Raw genomic sequence first — 23815 nt, 5'->3', positions numbered from 1 at the left:
TCATAATCCACAGAGCTCTCGGCAGCTTTTATGAAACACAGGCCTGATTCCGTGATAATCACTGCCATCTTTGCTGACTACAAGTCCTTCTCTTTCGTTAATGATCCCATCCTCATCAGCTAATTGTTGTGGCTGAGCAGCCACCTGTGGGATTTCGAAGAAGCAGAAAGGTCATTTTTTGACTCATTGAAGCCACGATTAAGAGAAAGACAAAAGTTTAATAATGTCTTGGTGGCTATGCACCAAAACATCAACAAGCTAGCCAGCTCAAAAGTAAATATCCACTAGCATGGGGCACTAGTGCTCTTCTTTGTTTAACATATACTGTGACTTGTGTCCCAAGCTCTCATCAGCGTCGCCCTGGAAACTGAGCAGTCACACCTGCACCTGCTTGTCACGGGCTGAGTGGCCACACCTGCACCCCATCAAGTTTTGGCTACATAAACCCAGCAAACTAACACAGACGTGAGAGATGTCTCCGCAAGACTTGGCTAACCCGATCTTCTATTGTTTCTACAGAGAGCAGTGTGTGACCGCCAGCCCCACCGCACAAGGGAGACCATGGACCCACACCATACAGCACACCAATTGAAGAGGAAGCCAAGCACTGAGCACAAAAACCGCCTCACGCCAACCGCCTTTTCATTAATAAAATCCACCCTTCTGGGAACTTCCCTGCATCCTCGTGTCGTGTCCTCCTTCACCCTACCACACTGGTGAGGCAGGACAGTGAAGAAGTCATCGACGGCCCCTCCACACGCAGTGTTACCCCTTTTGGACTAGTTTGGATTTTTAAACATTTTTCTCATTTCCCCTGTGGCTCACGTACCTTCTCTGTTTCCCGCAGGTGGCGCTCCTCCCCCAAGGATGGAAGAGCTGCTGAAACACCTCACCGAGGTGAGCATCCGCCAGCAGCAAATTATGGAGCACATGGCCTCCTGGCAAGGGAAATCAAATATGAGCTCGCCGCGCTCCATCTGGCCACTGCCCCGTGAACTCCGCTACCTGACGCCCGTGTCCAGGCAAAGCAGTTGCTGCCCAAAATGACCGTGCATGATGACATAATGATAGATCTCCAGATATTCGAATCTATGGCCAAACGAAAGGTGTTGCCCAAGGACAAGTGGGCACGGATCGTTGCCCTGCTGTTAACATGAGAGGCACAATGGGCATACTTTGTGCTTCCTCCAGAACAAAGCGCTTCCTACAAGGAGTTGAAGAAGGAGATACTGGGCTGGACGGGGCTATCGCCGATCAGCGCCACCCAACTCTTCAATGAGTGGACCTTCGACCCACAGCAGCTGGCCCGGGCTCAAGCTGCCAACCTCTCTTGCCTTGCCCAGCACTAGTTTCTGGCCGGGGGTCCCACCGTGATGGTAGCGAAGCGTGTTGTGGTTGACCACCTCCTTCAGGTCCTTCCCTGCCCGCTTCGTCAGGCAGCCAGTATGCGGAACCTGTCCAACATTGATGAGCTGGTCAAGACCATTGTGCTGGCGGCGGCCACCCAACACCGGGAGGTTGGGGAGAGAGCGCCGCCATTTCCCCGAAGGCTGATCCAGGAGCTGCAAATGCCAGAGGGCATCCAGTAACCAGGCCGGCGGTTCCTGGCCCTCAAGATGAGCCCATGCCAACCGAAGCGCCCCACTCTCTGGGATGACCTTGGCTGGCAGGCTGCACTGTGCACACGGAGAATGCGCCGTGGGCGGAAGTGAAAGTAATTGATCACCCGTTCCTCGCCCTTCTTGACTCCAGCAATGTTGTCAGCCTGGTCAAGACGCTGGTCCTACCTCCACAAGCTGAAGCCAAACGAAGCTGCCCATCACCTGTGTGCATGGTGACAGAACACGATACAGTGCCTCCACGGCCGATTCCACTGGCTGGGCCTGGAGACTGAAGTCAGGCAGTTCTGTCAGGCCTGCCCAACCTGCCAACGGACATCACCTTGGTCCCCTCCCCCCAGCTCGTGCACAGTCATCGTGGATTATGCCACCCGCTACCCTGTGGCCACCCCCCTCCATAAAGCCACAATGAAAGCCATTGCCCAGGGGCTGTTCCTTCTGTGTAGCAGGGTTGGCATCCCATCCCAGATTCTGACTGACCAGGGCACCCCGTTCATGTCCCGGATGATGGCGGACCTATGTAAGCTCTTAAAGGTCCAACAGCTCCGCACCATGGTGTACCACACCCAGACTGATGGGCTCATCGAGTGATTTTAATCAGACTGTAAACCAGATGTTGTGCTGAGTGGCGGTCGAAGATAAGCGGGACTGGGACAAGATGCTACCCTACGTGCTCTTCGGTGTCCGAGAGGTCCCTCAAGCCTCCACCAGCTCCATGCCATTTGAGCTCCTCTGCAAGACTCTGCTAACCCCATCTTCTATTGTTTCTACAAAGAGCAGTGTGTGACTGTCAGCCCCACCACACACGGGAGAGCATGGACCCACACCACACAGTGCACGAATTGAAAAGGAAGCCAAGCACTGAGCACCAACTTGTCTAACGCCAACCCCCTTTCACAGCCTTTCCATTAATAAAATGCACCCTTCGGGGAACTTACCTGCATCTTTGCGTCATGTCCTTCTTCGCCCCGACACAATACGTAACAGATTGTCATACAATCTTCCTGAAAAACAATATATGCCATATGGTCCTTATACAACTCAATAATCCCCAAAACATACTTTTGATATGTTCTTAACATTAAATACATCAGTGTATTCCTAATATGTCCAGAATTTCCTGGCCATACTTTCATTTCATATAACATACAAATGTAATCTACAACCTATGGGTTTCTAGAGGCAGCAGGAAGGAAAACCCTTTGTTTGCTAGACATTCCTATATGATGTGGTGTACAATTCTTATGGGATAAACTAATTCACCACCCCTTGCAATGCAACTATATAATGAATGAAGGTAATAAACTTCATTATGCTCTAATGATTCCAGTGCAGACAGCCCCAGATAGCGTGTAGTAATCGGCCTGAGCTCTGCTGCTCTGTGGCACCCTCGGCTCAGACTCGGCATCGGCGAGCTGTTATCTAGGCTGAGTGTTTTAAACGCAACTTAAGACCTTAACATTATAAGATACAGTAAAAGCGTTAGTTCACACAAAAATGAAAATTATATCATTAATAACTCACCCTCATGTTGTTCCAAACAAGTAAGACCTCCATTTATTTTCGGAAAACAGTTTAAGATAATTTAGATTTAGTCTGAGAGCTCTCAGTCCCCGAGAAGGGTCTGTCTGCAGACTGCAAGACAGGGGCGTAACTTGAAGTTGTTCAAATCACACAGAACCACGCTAGATGTCAAAACGAGATTTTGTCGGGATGCGGTCGAAACCGCATACCCTTTAATTAGGCACTTAATTTCAATAAGTAACGAGAGCTAAAAGAGTACATACTCTACAGCCTAAATGCGTATGTATGAAGTATGAATGCCATTTGTATATCATCATCGGCTATGTTGATCATGTGACCTACAAAGTTAAAACAAGCACAAAAACGTAAAAGATATAAGTGACAGGTTTAATTCATGTATTTGTAAGTATCTTGATAATGAAGAACATTGCCCATGTTGTAGTATTGTTGAAGAAACGGCTGCCTTTTTATTTTGTGATTGTAGTAAAGCCAATACTGTTGATTTGAATTTTTTATATTTTTAACTTCACTAATTTGATCAAGTGTTATCCTTAAAGCATTTTTCTATTGTTAGAAAACCCAAAATCGTTATCTCTTGAATATTTTTTTCAATTATTTAACAATAAAATTTAATTGTTTTTTTTATTTACTGTTTTATGGGACTATGATTGTTTATTGTTAGATACAACCGTCTTACCATGATCTTTTATGTAATAATTTGGTAATAACAATAAAAAAGAGGGTCGGGTGCACAAATGTCACACAGCGGCTCTGCAGTATCTGCACAAAGGGGTACTTCGATCAGCTGCTCGAAGATCTCACCTTTGTAGAAGACTGCTGATTTGATACTCTAAAAATGTAAGTATTACTATTCAAAAATTAAAATTACCCCATAATGAATTGCATATTTTGCCCACCCCAACACTTACATGCAATAATAACGATAAATGGCAACCAATAATCATATATAAAAAAATTTAATTATATTTTAGTAAAATAAGCTACATTTATTTTCTTTTGTGACATAGCTATGAATATATACTAGGTAAACAAATGCAGTCGATGTGAATACATCAATTTTTAGTCAAGCAATTAATACATGAATGGATAAAATATTTACATTTTATTTACTGAGAACAAAAAAAAAATGTCTAAATGATTAAAACTATGTATAAAAGTAAGCATCACAATAAATGCATACATATACAAGTCAACAACACATCCTTGGTGAACCCAACATCCTCCTGCCATCTGAACACAGCTGATACAGTTCTGCTGCTGCACTTCACAATCTCACTCTTCTCAATGCGGATGTCGTTGAGCAACAGGATGAGGAAGACCTTGATGACAGCTCTCTGAACCACACAACCTTGAAGCTAGAGCAGAAGAACACGTGCAGGACAATCTTACTGCTGTGTCTGCTCCAAACTTTCGTGTGCCTGCACCCCATGAGCACGACTACCTGAAAAACATTTACACAGAGTTGTACATGCATTGATTTATTATTTTTGTAGTGGGCTAAACCACTAAAGTGGTTAAAATTTATAAATAAATTATAAATTTATCCAAAGTGACTTACAGTGCATTCAGACTAACAGTTTTTACCTAACAAGTGTTCCCTGGTATTCAAACTGAGGATGAAGACACAACAGTAGCATCTGGTCCTGATGAGACCGCAAAGGGCAGGTGAAGTGAGGGAGCATCTCATCTGTGACTCTCGATCATTTCCAGGATGATGCTGTGGTCTTCTCCATCCTCAGTGCCCACACCAGTCTACAGAAATGTTAATGTCCTACAAAAATACACATACACAATACAAAAGGTCATTACATTATTCTTTTGTTTCAGGTTTTCCCTTTTTTCACCTTTCCTTGCAGGTCCTGCTCCACCACAAAAGATCTGCAGCAAATGCACAGAAATCAAGAATAAGAAAAGAGGTGTAATAGTTGTATAAAATTACATTAAAATAAAATACAACTTAAGATTTAAAATGTTGCATTTATTTTTGTAGTGTACTTACATAAACCCTGTGATGGCCGCATTGCTTCATCAGTTTCTCTGAAGCAGATAAACACACGTCTCATCTGTCTCTGTAACATCCAGAAAAGATTCAGTCTCCTCTGTCATATATCTGTGATATACTGCATTTACATGTTGAGTTAATAACGGATGTAACTCACTTTTTGTCTAACACATATGTTCCTTAAATTATCAATATTGCAAATGGACAAATAAAATAGATAACTTATGTTTAGTTACTTTAGGTAGATTTGTTTGTTTACATGACTTACACTCATCTAAAGCAGTGTTGACAAAAGTGAATTCTACACAATGTCACACATACATCACTCAGACACCTGTTCCATGTCTGTTACCAAACATTATCCAGTCAGATGATAAATAGACATTTTAGTAATAGTCTTCAAGAAGTATATATGGTTTATGTAAATCCACTATTGAGTCGTGTACTTAATGGAGCTCCCCTGTTAGTTATGCATTATAAAACATGTTTACAGCAAAATCACAAATATGTTATATTATGTAGGTCACAGACAGGGTTTAGATTAAGCCTGTGAATCCTGGGGATAACGTCTTTAGAGCTTTTGCTTATATGTTGCTAACTTTACGCCTTAGTTTTAATATATTATTAACTCCAAAAACAATACCACTGTATGAAAATGACTTATACACTTCAATTTAAATAATTATTTCTGGGGAAAAAAATATTCTCACCGTTGTCTCTCACAGACAAACAAAAAAATAACAAAAACAGCAACCTATCAATGACACTACTCATGTGTTTCCTGGTGGTTGTACAGTACGTTACTAGAGTAACAGAGATACGTTCCAGCCTCCGTTTGGATGACTGCGCTGTCAATCACGGTATGGCGCAGCCTGCTATTCTCAAAGATAATTAACTGAGTGCGCTGAATGTGAAAGGACAGGCAACTACGCAAAAAGCGTAACAGTTGTTCCGCCCATTGCGTAACACGCTCTCACTCGTTCCATTCAGTACTTTCTGTTTGTGTTCCTGACGCCGTCAACAGGAGTGCATTCATCAGCCTCAGCAGCAACTGGAGCAGGGAGGAAGAGCTGGCAGGTACGGTGTTGTCTGACCTTATTTAGGCCATAACAACACCATACACGACAGCGTTTTGAATAATAACCGCTGTCTCGTTTTTTTGCCCACGGGAGAAGTCGATTTTGAAACCCACGGCACTGTTAGCGGCTTGCTGATTCACTTGTTTTCCTGCATTTGCTGGACAGGTGGACTTTAGGTCGTAAACCACCAACCCACTTTAGCGATGGACATTACCGTGGTTTTGAGCTGCTCTCTGGGTGCTGTCCTTGGGGCTGTGATCCTTGCATCTTATAAACTGGGCTTACTTTACCAACTGTTTCATAAGGTATGGGACATTGTGACGAATCTGCATTATAATCTATAAACATTTCACAACGTAGTTGTGTAGTCTAGTAGTGACTTTCACAATAATAATAACATGCATGTTTCATAACTATAAAACAATTGTAATTTGTAAACTACCAGGTGAAGAAGCACAGTTTTGCACAAGGGTGTGTGTCAGGTGTACACGAGTATGGCTACTCTTGCGTAACAACAACAGCAGGACTTGGGTTATTGTTGATTTATTTATGTATTTTCACCAAAGCAAAAGGTGCTGTAATGCTCTAATAACAGGCCTGCTGTCACCTGGCCAGACTCCCAACACTAAGCAATTTTTCACCTATAAAACATTTGTATTGCATTGCCAGAAATGTATATGACAGCTTATGGTTTTGTTTGTAATGAATAAGTGAACAAGTAAAACCGGTAATGAGTGTCTCTGCAGAAACCCTGTCTAGTTTATTTTTTTTGAAGAACAAAGGAACAAAATAAGTTTTTACTGGCATTAAATTTTTTTAAATCAAGGATTTATTTTTATTTAAACATTTCCAAAGTCAAATGATAGCTTTGTGTGAAAACAGATTGAAATGAACGTTGTAAGTAGTTTTTACTTACTGATGATCTACAGCTCCAGTGAGCTGCTAACTGCTCTGGGGTGCGTTTCCCAAAAGCATAGTTGCTAACCTGTATTGCAACCAACAAAGTTGCCAACTTAGTTAGCAACTATGGTTTTGGGAAACGCTCCCCTGTTTGGATGGTGTGAGTTGAATTCAAATATCAAATCAGTTTCGGGAACAAATTATTCATAGCAGGGCCTGAATTTCGTTTTTTAAACTGGGGGGGAATTCCCCCCTTACATGGGTCACATGGGGGGGATCTAAAGATTATGGGGGGGAGAATAACTTTTGATGCATCGGTCTAATTTAATCATGTTCATTTATTAATATCTACAGATTTGTATGCATGAATTGTGCATTTCCAGTTCTCAAATCAGTTAACAAAAAAAAAAAAAAAAACTTTATACAAAATACATCATGCTCTTCAAATTGACATTAAGACCTCTGTTTAAACTAGGCCTATGCTATATATTAATGTCTATTTCAGTTCATGTGTTTCAGTTCAGTTCAATTCTTTGCTTTTTTTTTTACTTTTGATATTGATATCGTAAATTGATATTAAGAACTCCGTTTAAACTATAAGTATTTATGTCTTTCATACATTTCAGTTCTATTTCAGTCATTTTTTTCCATTTCTTTTTTTCATGTGACTTATTCTAAGTTTCTCATCTGTCTCCTCATCTTCATTTCTTTCCATTTGATGATGGCTCTGTTGAAGTCAAACTGCTCAAGGGAAGGTCCAAGCTCTGAAATGATCATTAGATTTGTGAGACTTGTATTATTCAGTGAATTTCTGAATTTAGTTTTGATCCTGTTTTGTGTGCTGAATCCACGTTCACACGACACACTCGCTACTGGTATGACCATGGCTGTCTGAATGAGTTTCTCCATTTCAGTGAAAACTTTTTTCTTTGGATCGTGATCTGCATCATCCGAACTTGTCTTTCGCTTCAGCCAACGGTCCATATTTAAACTACTACGCTAACCAAACAATTCATTGTCTGTGGCCGTGTTTGTGCGCGCGGGAAATATGCTGCGCATAATGAATAGAAAACAAGGGGAAACGCGCAGTCACATGCTCAAACAAGTGGAAAGCTCGGGCGCGAGTCTCATTTCCACAAGCGCTTGCACTCTCGTGGCGTCTGTCGTTGTCATGCAACCAACTGCGCTCTCCATGATGACAAGAAGGATCAGCAAAATATTAATTGATTTCTAGCCCTTGCGTTAACTTTATTACTAGATATATTTATAGATATATTTATGGAGATGAAAAATAATAAAGTACAGCTATGATCAGCTGTTCGGCCGAGCATTCAATGTTGTGACGCTGTAAGCTGATCAGTTGGTTCGTTGCTGCCGCGCTCTATCACTCGCACACCATAAAGAGCAAAATGTTTTTTAATGTTTCAGTTTCGTTATTACAACGACAATTTGGAAGCGGATAATTTCTTCACAAACAGCTCATTTTGACTCAAAATAATAGAATGCTGAACCTTCACTTGATAGTGTGAATAAGATCAGCGCAACGCAGACCGCTGCATTGACAGCGTGAAACATGATCTGTCTACAGCAGCCAGGGCTCCGCCGTTTACTGTCTATGAGCTCAGCGCTGAGACAGAAAATGCCGGTCCAGCGCCGATTGAGGAATTAAATTCGAAAATAAAAGACAATTTGACTAGACAATTTGACATATTTTTTCTCGCAAGTGTGAATTTATTTTTTAATCATTTGCTCTGAGATGAAGCAAATATATTTGTGCGGGAATTTCTCGCACTATAAAAGCTAACCTTGCGGGAATGGTTTAAATTATGCGCAATCCCCGCATTCCCGCACCGAAATTCAAGCCCTGCATAGTATTTGAAAATGATCGACTGATCCATTAAGAAAGATCGGACAAATGATGCATTAATTATTAAAAGTTGGCATTAAATGAAAATTCACCTATTTTATAAATGCATGATGTAAGTCTTCTTGTGATCTTTCTGACCTCACAATGTTTAATCAAAATGTCATAACTGGACATCTCTGGTGATGTATGCAGAACTTTCCTATCATTTAGTCCATTAAAACCGCTCCTGCAACCTCACGTTCATTTGCCTCCCGTTCTCAACATCCAATCAACAGCTGAACCAAGTCCGGCCCTAATGTTTTCTGTCACACTTGGAAGCATTGAAAATAAAAAAAAATGGTGTATAAAGATTTCACTCAGAAATTGTTAGTAAATTTGTCCAAAATTTTTATATATATATATATAAGAATTTAGCTAGTAACATTGCATTAAATATGATATTTTGACGTAGAAAGACTACAATAGTATTTTATTGTAAAATGTACTCCAATAATCTTTGTTTTATTTACAACTTCTGCAATCTTTTTTTTTCCCCAGTGTGTAAGTTACATTATGAATGAAAATATCTTTTGCTATATACATTTCATTGTATCATTCCCAGACTGAGACGCAGAGCCCTCGACATGGAGGAGAGAGCGTGGCGGAGGTTTTGCGAGCTCATGGGGTCAAATTTGTCTTCACGTTGGTGGGAGGACACATCTCACCCATCCTGGTGGCCTGTGAGAAACTGGGCATCCGCATTGTTGACACACGCCACGAGGCCACAGCTGTGTTTGCTGCTGATGCCGTAGCAAGACTTTCCGGTAAGACTGAATCAAACGAAAGAAAAGTGGACACATCGTGTTAGAAGAAGTAGGAGAAGCTGATAATCGTTGGTTTTGCTGCTGTAGGTACAGTTGGTGTGGCTGCGGTGACGGCAGGGCCAGGACTGACGAACACAGTGACTGCGGTGAAGAACGCTCAGATGGCCGAATCACCGCTGCTTCTGATTGGTGGTGCCGCTGCTACTCTCTTACAGGTCAGGAAGTGCTGTACAGACTGTGAGTCACAAGCACTTCATGTGCATGTCACCTTCATGTTAGCTCTCTGCTCTGGTTGGCTTATACTGTACTTCTATAACTGCCTTATCTTTCTTCATAATTGTATCTGTGTCTTGTGTAAACACTGGATTTTATCTCAACTCCTGTGTGATTCTCGGGGAACTAGCCTTGAAACATGGTAGCAAGGATTTGATTTTTAAAATTAAACATGAATGACTCTTTGGTAGTTAACAAGTTTGATATCCATTTTATGGAAGCACCCAAAAGTTGCAGACAATGAAAAATATGATTATGACAATTATTACAATTTCAAGTCATTGGTGTGGAAAGGCTTTTAATGATTTGAATTTCAGTGTAATAATTGTTGGGTGTCAGCTGCATCATACTCTTTATTCACTGGTCATCAGTATTATGTCTGATGGTTTCTTTGCAGGGAAGAGGTGCACTTCAAGATATTGACCAAATGTCCCTCTTCAAGCCTCTCTGTAAGTTCTGTGCATCAGTGAGGACCGTGAGAGAAATTGTTCCCACTGTCAGAAAAGCCTTGGCCATCGCACAGTCTGGCACACCAGGTACATCTGCTTACATTTGTGCAAATCCAAGGAAATGTAGTTTTTTGGTGGGTAACTTTATGAATTGGACTAAATATATATAATTATTATTTTTCTTCTTTTTTTCATTCAATTCATATAATGTTACCCAGCAAAAACATAAAAATGAATTGAATTCTATATAATTATAATAATTGTTTTTATTTATTATTTCAGTTTAATTCATATAATGTTACCAACAAAAACAAAAAATCATATTAATAGATTTGCACAAATCATATTAATAGAATGTTTCAATGTCAAAATAGTTAATTTCATGCAGTACATGTATACATATTTCATACATATAAACATTCATATGTACATGTTTTTTGCTTCATCTCATTGAGCAGATTGAATTGCATTTATAAGTTATATAATTATATGTAAATGAGTGCTGTTTGTAATTCTGTAGTATAATTCTACAGTGTTTTTTTTTTTCTTTTCCACAGGCCCAGTGTTTATAGAGTTTCCCATAGACACCTTGTACCCTTACCATGTGGTGGAGAAAGAGTCTGCCCCTAAAAACACTCCCAAAGGCCTGATGGGGAGAATCATTGCATGGTATAATCATTTATATATATATATATATGCCATTTATCTAAAGTGATTTTGTAAGTTGTTTCTTATTTATAAGGTTCCAGAGTGTTAACTGTTTTTTTTTTAAATGTATTTAAACTTTATGTAATTTATTTATTTTTATTTATTAAAGTATATGCCGTGCCTCCAATTTCTTATACGTTTTGCTAATAAACGTTCCGTTTCTTATTTATTTGGTTGCGCAGTGTTTGCTTATTTTTATTTATTTAATATTTTTTTACATTTAAACTTTGTGTAAGTTATTTATATTATATTAAGCCTAGAGCATGGTGTATTTTTATTAGTTTAGTAAACAAAAGTTCTGTTTAATATAAGTGAGTTTGTTGTTGTCCTTTCAAGCAACTGACGCCGAATTGCCTCTAAAGTGAAAGTAAAATGCGTGCGGGCATTTAGAAACTGTTTAAAAGTGAACGAAAGTGTGGAAGAACAACGAACCAACAAACTCGACCCCACAGTGATACCATTATTACCGGTATTGCCACACGTTAATTAAATTTCCTCTCCGTCACAACCCTTCTATTCACATACTGTTATTCCTGCACTTGATGTTGTTATTAAATGACAAATGATGTTTTTTAATAACTTTCTTTAGCATGACTGAAACAGCTGTCATTCTTGTCATCCTATAGGTATCTCCAGAATCATTTATCAAACTTGTTTGCTGGAGCATGGGAGACATGTGATCTGTCCCCACTTCCTGTTCACATCCCACACGCCACAGAGGATGAGGTGAAACTTCTCTACCCTGTTTTGGCATATAAAGTATTGGAAGGTAGACAGTAGATGCAACTGATCATGTTAATGATAATGACACTATTTTATCATCATCATCATCATCATCATCAAGTCTCAATCTAACACATAACATAAACTAGATAGATCACTAACTTGTAAGAGTAGTCTAAATATTTTATGCAACCGACCCCAGTAAAGAAACCTCAAGAAATCTAAAGGGGAAATGTTGAAATGTTGACTTCTGCACCAAATACAGAAGATAAGATCACATTGCACTTGAGTGGCTCTTCACCCTTTACTCTTTCCAGGTCCAAAGGTGTGTGGAATTGGTGAGCAGAGCCAAGAAACCCGTCATACTGTTAGGCAGTCAGGCGACATTGCCCCCTACACCATCAGATGATGTCAGGTAAACTGAGTAGCCTTCTCTTCAGATGTTCATTGAACAGTTCACGGGTCACATTGTCAGGTCTGTAAAATGCTGACCTTTGGGTCACTAGTCCAGATTTACTCACTACAACACCTCCTGTAAATTACAGTAATGCTGACATATTACATTAATCCATACATTGCCAGTCAAAAATGTGGGCACACCTGCTCAACGTATGAGATAAAGTGTGAAGAATAAGAATTTTGTAGTGAACAAAAATTCTAAATGCATCAATACCATCCATGTTTCTTCTTCTTTAGTATCACTCACAATATTTTATCCAGATTCATGAAACCAGTCCTGGGACGCTTTAAAACTGTAATGAAAAATTATGTATGGTGACTTCACCTTCCACTGTCCATTTTATCCATTCATTTTTTAATGTTGTTTCTGTAAATGCACAGGCACATCTGTGTAAAAGTTATTTACAAATTGCATTTGATCAAAATCATTTAAAAGATCCTATGAAACATAAATTGAGTATGTGTGTCCAGAATTTTGGGACTGTATATAAAGATTACATTGATCAGCCAATACATTTGGATTCTAAGTCCAAACCAACAACAACCACTGATTTACATCATTGATCAAAAGCACCCAGAACCTATGACTGAAGTCAATTTTTAGATTTTTTTTTCCTTCTATGTTTCTGTTACAGAAAGGCCTTAGAATCTTTAGGCATTCCCTGCTTCCTGGGTGGAATGTCCCGAGGGATGCTGGGAAAGAACAGTCCACTGCACATTAGACAGAACAGGAGAGATGCCTTGAAAGAGGCTGACCTTGTGCTGCTGGCAGGTGGGCAACATCGCCACTGGGATATGTGCAGGACCCTGGGTTTTGCATAGTTAGGGCCCGAGCACCACGGTGCAAAGACCCTATTTAGATTGCTTAGTTTATTAGTTCTTGTTCCTGAATGTGTTTGGTTTGGTGCATAGGCACAGTGTGTGATTTCAGACTGAGTTACGGAAGAGTACTGAACAGACGGAGCAAAATCATCGCCGTCAACAGAGACAGGAGTCAGTTACTGAAGAACTCAGACATGTTCTGGAAGCCAACAGTGGCTATTCAAGGTGAACAACTAAATTTTTCTTTTAAATAATATATTTAAAAAACATAAAAATGTAACTATAACATATGGAGATTAAAATTTATTTTCACAGTTAGCAGATTTGCACAAAAAGTGGAGCAAATACATTTACATTAAATTGCTCATATTATACTAATTTACAAGATCGTAATATTTTGGGGTCTGCTAGAATACATTTACATAATTTAAAGTTAACAAAATACATTATGTTTCTCACACTGTGCTCTTTTCACTCTCTTCCTGAAATGCTCTGTTTTACTTTCGGTCCTTTCAAAGCCCACCTTTCTGAAAAGCACTTATAACTAGTAAATAGTGTGCAGACATAATGCAAATGTATAAAATGGTGACATCAGCTATTTCATTTAAATAATGGTAGGACTTCAAACAAAGTGTTTTCCTATTGGAGAGATTAACTCCCTTTAGTGTGACCTTTTAACACTAAAGAAACACTAAATAAAAGCATATACCTTAATACCAATATCTCTGTAACCAGTGAATCAACTAATTCACTAAAATGAAACTATATCATGTATCCTGTTATTTAACAAGGTTTCCTTTCCCAACTTATTTAGGCGATGCTGGTTCTTTCCTCCTGCGTCTCTCAAAAGCCCTGAAAGGACACAGATGTCCAGAGGAATGGCCTAGGAGCCTGAAAGAGGGAGATGCAATCAAAGAGAAAGCTAACAGGTGATCTTACCTCTCCTGCTTGGATTCTCAGTCCCTCCTGTTAATTAGAAGCGATGTCTGTCCATATTCTTTTGGCTACGTTTAATGTCTTCTACCGGTTTAGTTTCTCATAATGCCCATGTTTGCCTTCAGAGCAAAAGCGGATGAGAAGACAGAGAGGCATTTGAACCCTCTGAGTGTTTTGCATCGTGTGGATGAGCTCTTGGCTGAGGACAGCATCATAGTGGCCGATGGGGGTGATTTTGTCGGCAGCGCTGCATATATCATGAGACCACGGGGCCCGATCCGCTGGCTGGACCCAGGTTAGCCGTCACACACGAAACCAGTGTTAAGTCTGTAGACTGTGAACATTTGAACAACTTTAAAAGAATCCACAAAAAAATTCTGATTCTACAGAATAGAATTATCCATAGAATAGAATCATCCTCTATTAATTCTGAACTCTTATGGAAGATTTTTTTTTTTAAATGTTCACAGTTCTAAGCTGACTCAGGCTTCTTTGAAAATACATACCCGCACACATACTGTACATGCATTACACACACTTATCCATTTTATTCATTTAAAACCTATATAGTAAAAATATATCTCTTTAGGGGAGGATATTTTATAAACCGTTTATAACAAAAGTGTAAAAGTGCTTGTAAAAAAAAAAAGTAAATGTGAACATCTGATTTATTTATTTGAAAATCATAAAGAAATAATCATTTTTGAGCTGGGTTTAAAACTAAAGTATTATATCTAATATATATAAGATCAAGTTACAATTCGGTATAGGTAGTTTTTAGAAATATAGTTTATTGAATGGGTTAAAGAAAGACATAAATGTTACACTGATTTTTTTAAATAGATTTTATCGATCATCTTACATTAACTTAATTTAGCTGCCTTAAAGGAACATTCCACTATTTTTGAAAAAAGGCAAATTTTCCATCCCTCCTACTGTTTTCGAATTCTTTCAGCCGATCTCTGGGTCTGGTGAAAACACTTTAAGCTTACCATGGGTGCAGCAGGCACAGTGATATTATGCAGTGCCTAAAATAGTCCCCAGCTAGTTTGTGTAGTTACAGCAGCGGTTCTCATTTCCAGTCCTCGTGCCCCACTGCTCTGCACATATTGTATGTCTTTCTTTGTTAACGAACCTGATTCAGATAATCAGCTCATTAGAAGCTAGCTCTGTGCATGAACTGTGTTCCCATTGACATGGTCCCTACACAGTGGTCATTGCTCCCTATTCCCTGAGCAGGGGAAATCTGATGAAGTTTACCTCACTTCGGAACACTGATTTGAGCTGTGCAGCGCCTTTAGACACGAACAACTGTGACTTCATTTACCTCTGTAAATCAATAAAATTTTAATTCACGTCTCCGACACTTTAAAATTTTCCGTCGGTCTTAGTACATATTATAACTACAGAAGAGTTCGATTTTAAATAGGAAAAATATAGAAACTCCTTGGTCATTTATGAGCGAGATGCTAGCGGTCTAATCAGATTCAATGATCTATGCTAAGCTGAGCTAAAAGTGCTACTGCTAGACCCGAAGATCGGCTGAATGGTTTCGAAAATTGTAAAACTGAACTGTTTAACTCTAGGGGAGTTGGAAAATGAGCCTATTTTAAAAAATAGGGAGTGTTCCTTTTAGTGTCCGGCTGTGAAGGGAGATGATGCTGATGACGACTTTTCGAAAAAGTAGTTATACGTATAAGACTACCCAAACCTTAAATATTAATTACTAATACACAAACAATCAGTTCCACTAAAAAAGAAAAGAGAACCACATTCAGATCACTTTCCATAATTCGCACCACTTAAGTCTCTACTTTCAGGTCAGGGTGCTATCCATTCAAATCTCACTAGCGAATGAGAGTAGACTGCTGTTAAGTCCGCCCACATTTTTTGTGCCATTATGGTGCATTACGTTGCAGAGCATAAAAACTTCCAAGTAGGGCTGCACGATATTGGGAAAAAATTACATTGCAATATTTAATTTTTCTGCGATATATATTGCGATATGAAATCTAATTTTTTCTTACAAACAAAAATGGGGTGAGCATTACATTCTCATTTTAAATGCTTTAAATGCGAGGGAGAGAGAAGACAGGCCGGTGACAGGTGCAATATTTGAAAATCGATCATTTTTAATTTCTTTTTTAAATTACATTTATATCTGAATATATGTCAACCTATAGACTTTCAAACATCTAAGTGTCATGAATTAATATGTATCTCTGTACAAAATGACATATAAACATATTTTCCTATTCTATTTTGCCTGGAAATGCTTCCAGCCCGCTTTCGTGTCACGTGAAAAATAGGCGTCTGTTAACATGGGAGCCTAATTAAAAACGGACATGCCACGCAGCTGAGATGCTTGCACCACGCATCTAGTGTGTCGCTGGCCGGGCGCTCGCGCTCTCTCTCTCTCTCTCTCTCTCTCTCTCTCTCTCTCTCACCCGTGCTCGCGCTCTCTGGCCCATACAGCTAATGAATAACGGATCAACTACAACAGTCTATGTCGCACATCCTGCGATGTGACTATTGTGGATTCGTACATCGCGATATTGATGCTTAAACGACACATCGTGCAGCCCTACTTCCAAGTGTACTAGAATTGTGGCAGCATATTCATAATACATGATTTTGCCATTTTATTTGAATAACATGTTTCAGTATTTACATTTTCAGAGTGTTATTATAGTTTTGGAAATTTCTTGAAAAGTCAAATTTAGTTTTGGTACAAATCTAATTCCACAACAATTTCTAGCTCTGACAAATCCACTCAAAGTGTTTGTGTTCATCATGGCTTGTGGCTTGTCTTTGCACCAGGGGCCTTTGGGACTCTGGGTGTTGGTGGAGGGTTTGCTCTTGGAGCAAAGCTTTGTCGACCTGAGTCTGAGGTAAGGTCTTAATCTCAGCGTCAAATATTTTTTTTTCTTTCTTCAGAGCACCAATTTAGTCACAATTCAACCCTAGTCACATTATTGGGGTGAAAAACAGCCAATATCTTGTTGACAGGTATGGATCGTTTACGGCGATGGTTCCCTCGGATATAGCGTGGCTGAATTTGATACCTTCACACGTCACAAGGTTAGCAACTTTAACAAACGTAACAAGCCTTTAAGCCACTGATTGCAACTTTTACAGCATCATGTTCAGAATGTATTCAAAAATGTGTTTTTTGTAAAAATGCTTACCTCGTCTAGGTCATCCAAATTATAAATGAAGATGCCTGAAATTACTAAACTAAGAGATTTCTTGCACTGAAAGTCCATTGAAACTTTCAATGGAGGGAATGATAAAATAAGAGAATATTATAAATATTTTCATTTGTGTTCTGAAGAACAAAATGTATACTGTAACTTTGTTTGTTATAACCAACTTGAATATTTTTGGTGGAAACTGATGCTGGAATATGGCTTCAAAAACATCCTCGCTGTGGCTTCCACCTGCTTTTCTCTCGAAAACTTGTATTGACTCCCTTGTCGTCTCACGTCAGATCCCAGTGATCGCTCTGGTGGGAAATGATGCATGCTGGAGTCAGATCTCCAGAGAACAAGTGCCTATGCTCGGGAGCAACGTAGCCTGCGGTCTTGCCTTTACAGGTGAGAGGCTTTGGCACCGTCATTAAATGGTTTTTACTGCATGTTTAAATGTCAATGCTATGTTTAGAATCTGCAGTAAAATGTTGTCTTCCGATCAACAAAAATGTTTCATATTATGATCAAGCTCTTTTCTAAAGTAAAATATTGTATGTTGAACATTCATAATGATGAGTTGCATCATGTGCTGTTCTGTTCCATTTCCTACTTGCAGATTATCATATTGTAGCCGACGGTTATGGGGGCAAAGGTTACCTGATTGGCCGAGAGGATGAGTCGCAACTTGATGACATCATTAAAAAGGCGCAAAAGGAGTGCAGAGAGGGAAAGGCCATTCTGCTGAACGTTCTGATTGGAAAGACCAGCTTTAGGGAAGGTTCAATCTCAGTTTAGAGAGAAACACACTGTGCACCATCCTGCCTAGATACCCAAAGTCTTTCTTGTGTTGTAATGTTTAAAATATGCCACAGGACACACCCTTATATGGATTCAGCAGCTTTTTTAAAAGAGATCAAAGCAAAATATCAGATAAAGATCAGATATCGAAAAAGTTTCTTCCGTTATGTTGTGACCAATAGGTTGTTCAAAGCAAAACTCTAAAGAACAAGTCTTGGTCATAATTCATCCCAAAACCAAAATAAGTAAGTGATATAATGTAAAAAAAAAAGTGATATAATGATCCAAAAATTCTTAATGATTTTGGATCATTAAGAATTTTTTTCAAATACGACATTACATAATCCCCCAACTCTCATTACCTTGAAGCAAAAAAGGGAGAAAATAATGATATATCATTGAAATTGTATTTTAAAACGTATTTGTATACATTTGTAGTATGTCTTGTTCTTTAATTAATGCACATTTTTTTTAAAGTTACGTACTGGGCAGTATGTAATATTACATTGTACAGTAATAAAAATATATATTAATAAATATTCTCAATACTGTACCATTTTGGGCTGAAATGTGAGCTTGGACATGTTTTGCAAGTACTTTTTTCATTGAGCTGAAAAGGAACAAGCACAGTGCCTTTACTATGTACAACATTTTGTAAAATACTAGAAAAATCTGAATCCATTTCAAAATTTACAGTGTGATGTCCAGTAAATTATATATATATCACTTTATATATGACTGTGTTGACATAATAATAATAATAATGCAACAACGGAATACTTGCGTGTGTTATGTGAAGGTTTGCAGGATTGATTTTTCTGCTTTATACAGTGGAGTACCGGTAATTACTGAATGTTAAACTGGTCTTGTTCGAATCAATTTTGCTATAAATAATTTTCAAAAAACAGCATCTGCAGCTATTTTGGACATATTAATATTTCACTAAGTAATGAATCAAATGGGTCTGTGTTTGTTTATCTAGAAATGTCAATCTAAACCAAAGTAATATCCTAACAAATACTTGGAAATGCAGTCCTGTTTTTTCTGCAATATCACACCTGGATAATACCATAATGAGTCTCCTCGGTCTGTGTTTGATCACTGCAGCATCACCTACAAAATTACCATTTGGATATGGCTACATAATTTATCAACATTTAATAAATGTAATAAAATCTCTAAAGAACAGTCCTACAATTGTTTTTGCTTTTTTCCCTCAAAACACAAGCAACTAGATGTCAGACAGACTATGCATCTACTAACCCATGAGGAATTATTCATCAGCAAGTATTAAATATTACCTGTGTTAAAGTAATTCTGAAGAATTTGGAAAAAAGTCTGATAAGAGTGTAAGAATGTACCTCCAAATCCTTAGAAACAAAAAACAGCATTTCTAAAGGCCACCACTTTTGCATCTGCTCATACCCAGAAATCACTGCAAATTTAAAAAGATTTGTCACTTGTCTGATCACAAAATACTATTTAACTACAGTTACCTGTTTAATTTGCATTATGTCGATTGTTCCCTAGAGGAAGAAAGTAATGCTATTGTGTCTTCACATAAAGCATCATTAATCACAGACACATCATCACCTCTCCAAAATAGAGCATGCTCTGCTTTTAACCTATTAACTTTCACTGAACATATCTGACTTTCACTGAGACTGAACTGTTATAAAAGAACCAACTTACAGACTTGGGCTCTTTCTTCAGGCATTGAGTTGCATGTTTGCAAATGCTATAAATGTAATTATAATATTATATTATGTTCATAAAACAATACATTTTTAACGCTTTTTTTTCTAAATGATTTCATTAACATAAGATTTTTACCAGAGGTCAGAACATTAAACACTATTTATCAATTTATCAACTATTTACCAATATTATTTAATATATATACAATAGTAATATTTCTTCCATTATCAACATGATTAAATATCTCACTTTAAGTAATACAACACCCCCATGTAACTGAGGAATAGTTTTTTACAATTTAATGCATCCTTTCTTACTGGCCCCTAATTTTGAACGCTATCTCCATGTACAGGACAAAACACTAACAGTACAAATAAGTACACAATCAACACTTTCCATAGATGTCAGCAGCAGAGAAACAGCGATGATAAAGGGCTCGACAGGATGCTGATCCCTCAAGAAGGGCACAATATTTATAAAAGCAAAGAGAGGCCTGGTACAGACTAATAAGACATGGAAAGGTGAAGCCGCCTAGAGAATTAAGGTAGAAAGCTGATTGTCCTTTTTAATTTTATACAATGATATATTATATATAAAAAAGTTTATATAGCTAATCAATTTAATGTGTCTAGAAAAAAAACAAAAATTATTCATTAGAGCTTTTTAAATGTAAACCAGGGCTGGAAAGAGTACTCAAAATTTGTACTTGAGTACAAGTACTGTTGCATTGCTGAAATACTCAATTACAAGTAAAAGTACTGGTGTCAAAACACAAGTTAAAGCACAAAGTACTCTCAAAAACTTCTCCGTTCACTAGTTACTAGTTACATTTTAGTCAGCAATTTTTAAAGGGTACATAACATACACAGTTTCACCTAATCTAATGTTAATCTTGAGTACCTATAGTACTGAGTAGTACTGCATCCTTCATGTTTCCAAAAAGTCTTTAGTTTGATCATATTTATAAAAGAAAAATACAGCTTTCTGATTCTCTCCGGAAAAAGCCGAGCTCCTGGAGGCGTGCTGTGGGCGGAGCTATAATACTGATGTTTTGTGTTGTTTCCATTAATATATATATTCACTTATGTGCTGATTTCCAACAAAAGACAGGAATCTGATGCAATTGTACTTTCATGAATGGGGTCTTTTATCACAGTGATGGCTCCATGTTTTAATAGCAAACGATGTGCAAATCCAGGTAGACTTGGGCCTTGTTTATAAAACATTCGTCACTCAAATGACCAGAACAAACAAACGCACTTGATACACTCCTTTGCTGACCCAGACAAACAAACTGCATCCAATGTTCATGTTACACTGGGTTCTTTGGGAAGCTGAACACGGTAAACTTTCCCTCACATTCAAAAACACACTTATTTGGAGACATTCTCGAACAAATCCTATGCAGTGCTGCCGACGATTTCCCGATGAAGCGTATTGATGTGCGCGGTCTTGCTCTCCTCTGGTCAATGTGTGCGCAGACGGGCTTTTCCAAGAGAAATACTCATATAAGGAGTTCCACTCTTATCTACATCATTAAATCCACGATCCAAAAAAAAAAAAAACTGCAGAAAATTGGATCAACCTGGAAGTAAGATTTTTGGCACAGAAATTCTCTGTTATTCATCTACATTATTTTTTACAACTTTGGCCATGTTTAGCATGAGAATCCATCTCTTTAATACTGTGAACAACTCTGAATACATGAAACACCATTGTACCCCCCCTTTAATGAATTACAAAAAAATATTCATATCAAAGATCTATGTGGATAATAGCTACTTTGAACAAAACCCACTTTTATTTTATGACAAAGTATGTGAATTAGTGGTCATGATACAGGAATTTCTAATTTCAGTACCTTGAAAAATATCAGTATCAAGATACCCGTGAACCGGAAGTTGCAACTGACTTCAGTGTTGTGATGTATTTATAAGTGAAACGACATATTGAATAAAGGGCAGGGTTTTGTTGCGGTACACCTCCAGTCCACCTCTTGCTCAAAGCAGATTCACGGTTGGATAGAAGTGGTTAAAGGACTCCTATTATGCTGTTTTACAAAGACTTGATTTTGTTTTGGGGGTGTACAAGAACATGCTCTCATGCTTGGTGGTTCGATAAACACATTATTTTTCACATAATTGACATTATTACAGTACCCCCCCACAAACGTTTCAATTAGTTCCGGGTTCGATGAAGGTCCGGGTTCGTTGAAGGTCTTTCCCCAATCAGCACTGCTCTAGCCAACGGCGTAAACACCATAGACTGTATAAAAACATGGACGTAATGTCCGTCAGGTCATCCTTAGACTCCTGAAGAGCGTTTTTGAAGCTTAAAGTGTGTAGAGCAGGCCATCGCCCTCTTGGCAGCACGCCACCGCACGACTCTCATGGACATTCCAAAATGGGCAAAAAGGCAGGAGCTACCTGCTGAAGCCACGCCCACCTGGTGCAACGGCACTGTCATCAGCTGCAATCCACCTGTCACTCAAGTGGCCACGCCCTTAATTATGCAGAACTTTAAGTCTTAATATAATATAACGGATGAGTTATAAAAAAATTCACCCCCCTCACAGTTGTCATGAAGGGTTTTTTTCTGCTGTAAAGTTGGGCATTTTAACATGCCCAACTTTACACTTCACAACTTTTGGGGAGTCTATGGGACTGACTTTTGCACTGATGGGACCTTTTGCAGCCAGCCTCAAGCTGCCATGAATTACAGTTTAAGTCACTTCCTTGTTGGCTTCACGAGAGAAAAAGGGAGGTTGCCGCTCGGTAAACAGTAAACACCCACCATTAAAAAACTAAAACAAAGCGTATGAGAGAAGCTGCGTTTCCACCGCAGGAACTTTACCCAAGAACTAGGGACTTTGGCCTGGTACTCGGTGTGTTTCCACCGCAGGAACCAGGAACTAAATAAAGTTCCGGGTAAAAAAATGCCCCTTTAGAAAGTCCCTGCTGGCGAGGTAATACTTTTTCAAAGCACTCTCACCTCGGCTAGACCTTCTGATATGTGCCGCTGGCTCTGATGTCTCTTTAGTGGTTAAACTGAAGGATCATTTGTTTTAGGTAAATCTAACTGGTAATCTTTGGTCTGTTCAATTTATCTATATGTTAAAATAAAAATAAAAAGAAGCAATTGACAAAATACTTTGTTTTATTGTAATGGCTGTATATATACACATTTCCCTGAACTAAGTACATTTCTGCTGCTATTATTATTTTTTAATGAAAAATGAAAGAGTGCAGTGGTATTTGATACTCTTTTTTGTTTTATTGTAAATATACAGTGAGGAAAATTGCAGTAGCCAAGGCGAGCATAGAAGGGATGTTATCAAGCACGCTGCTGTTTGCAGTATTAACAGATTTGCATCGTCGCGGACATCACACTCCCGAGTCGAATGCGCAACGTCTGAACTACTAAAGATGCAAGTCCAAAATTTGCGTACTTTGTATTGAGAAACGTGCGCAGACTTACGTCACCAGACCTTGCCTAATCTTCCCAGTACTTTATGCTGCATTCTAGGCAGATTTTTGAGCCTGTAAATCACGACTTCAAACCACGACTCACAACTTTGTAGCGTTCCAGGCAAGTCACGCCAAACTTCCTGGGCGCAATGAATTGGTTGCAGATTATTTATTTTATTGCAATGTTTTATTGTCCTAAAATAATTTTTTCAACGTGTACCACTTGCATAAACACTGCATCCGTAGGCAATATTATCTGTAGGGGATGCCATTGTTGTTTCATGGGTTATTTCTACTTTCTAATTTCTATGCATTTAGTTTCTAACAATGAAAAATCAAATAAGTCTATAGATATAGTCAAGATGAATCCAGTATCTTAAAATTCTGTAAAAGCTAAGAATATTCAGTGAAAATAGTTTGCAGTGCTTTACAAATAACTGATACATATGCATAAAACACTCATTTCTTTCATGGCA

General features: G+C 38.6%; 1 protein-coding gene and 1 long non-coding RNA gene across 2 annotated transcripts; one reads left to right on the top strand and one right to left on the bottom strand.

Moving 5' to 3' along the window:
* Nucleotides 1-4250: 4250 nt before the first annotated feature.
* On the bottom strand, nucleotides 4251-5955 carry LOC113061278 (uncharacterized). The gene is made up of 3 exons (XR_003278337.1): nucleotides 5877-5955; nucleotides 4749-5233; nucleotides 4251-4605 (listed from the first exon to the last, which is right to left on the bottom strand). It is a non-coding gene; the product is annotated as an uncharacterized LOC113061278 (long non-coding RNA).
* Nucleotides 5956-6134: 179 nt separating this feature from the next.
* LOC113061758 (acetolactate synthase-like protein) lies at nucleotides 6135-19365 on the top strand. The gene is made up of 16 exons (XM_026231171.1): nucleotides 6135-6243; nucleotides 6411-6550; nucleotides 9614-9815; nucleotides 9903-10030; nucleotides 10486-10624; nucleotides 11095-11206; nucleotides 11872-11971; nucleotides 12286-12383; nucleotides 13063-13199; nucleotides 13340-13474; nucleotides 14064-14178; nucleotides 14311-14480; nucleotides 17006-17076; nucleotides 17195-17266; nucleotides 17676-17781; nucleotides 17993-19365. Exons 2-16 carry the CDS (start codon nucleotides 6449-6451, stop codon nucleotides 18169-18171), a joined length of 1866 nt encoding a protein of 621 aa, XP_026086956.1. The 5' UTR covers nucleotides 6135-6243; nucleotides 6411-6448; the 3' UTR covers nucleotides 18172-19365.
* The last annotated feature ends 4450 nt before the right edge of the window (nucleotides 19366-23815 follow it).

The sequence above is a fragment of the Carassius auratus genome, chromosome 43 (assembly GCF_003368295.1).
Source record: "Carassius auratus strain Wakin chromosome 43, ASM336829v1, whole genome shotgun sequence".
NCBI classification, from domain to species: Eukaryota; Metazoa; Chordata; class Actinopteri; order Cypriniformes; family Cyprinidae; genus Carassius; species Carassius auratus.
The sequence above is the reverse complement of the archived record's forward strand: the minus strand, read 5'-3'. Positions and strand labels throughout refer to the sequence as shown.

What these genes read in the sequence shown, in the direction of transcription:
- LOC113061758 (XM_026231171.1), top strand. Translation starts at nt 6,449, where the DNA reads ATGGACATTACCGTGGTTTTGAGCTGCTCTCTGGGTGCTGTCCTTGGG. An exon ending in CGCACAGTCTGGCACACCAG is followed by an intron (nt 10,625 to 11,094) that starts GTACATCTGCTT and finishes TCTTTTCCACAG; the next exon opens with GCCCAGTGTTTATAGAGTTT. An exon ending in ATACCTTCACACGTCACAAG is followed by an intron (nt 17,267 to 17,675) that starts GTTAGCAACTTT and finishes GTCTCACGTCAG; the next exon opens with ATCCCAGTGATCGCTCTGGT.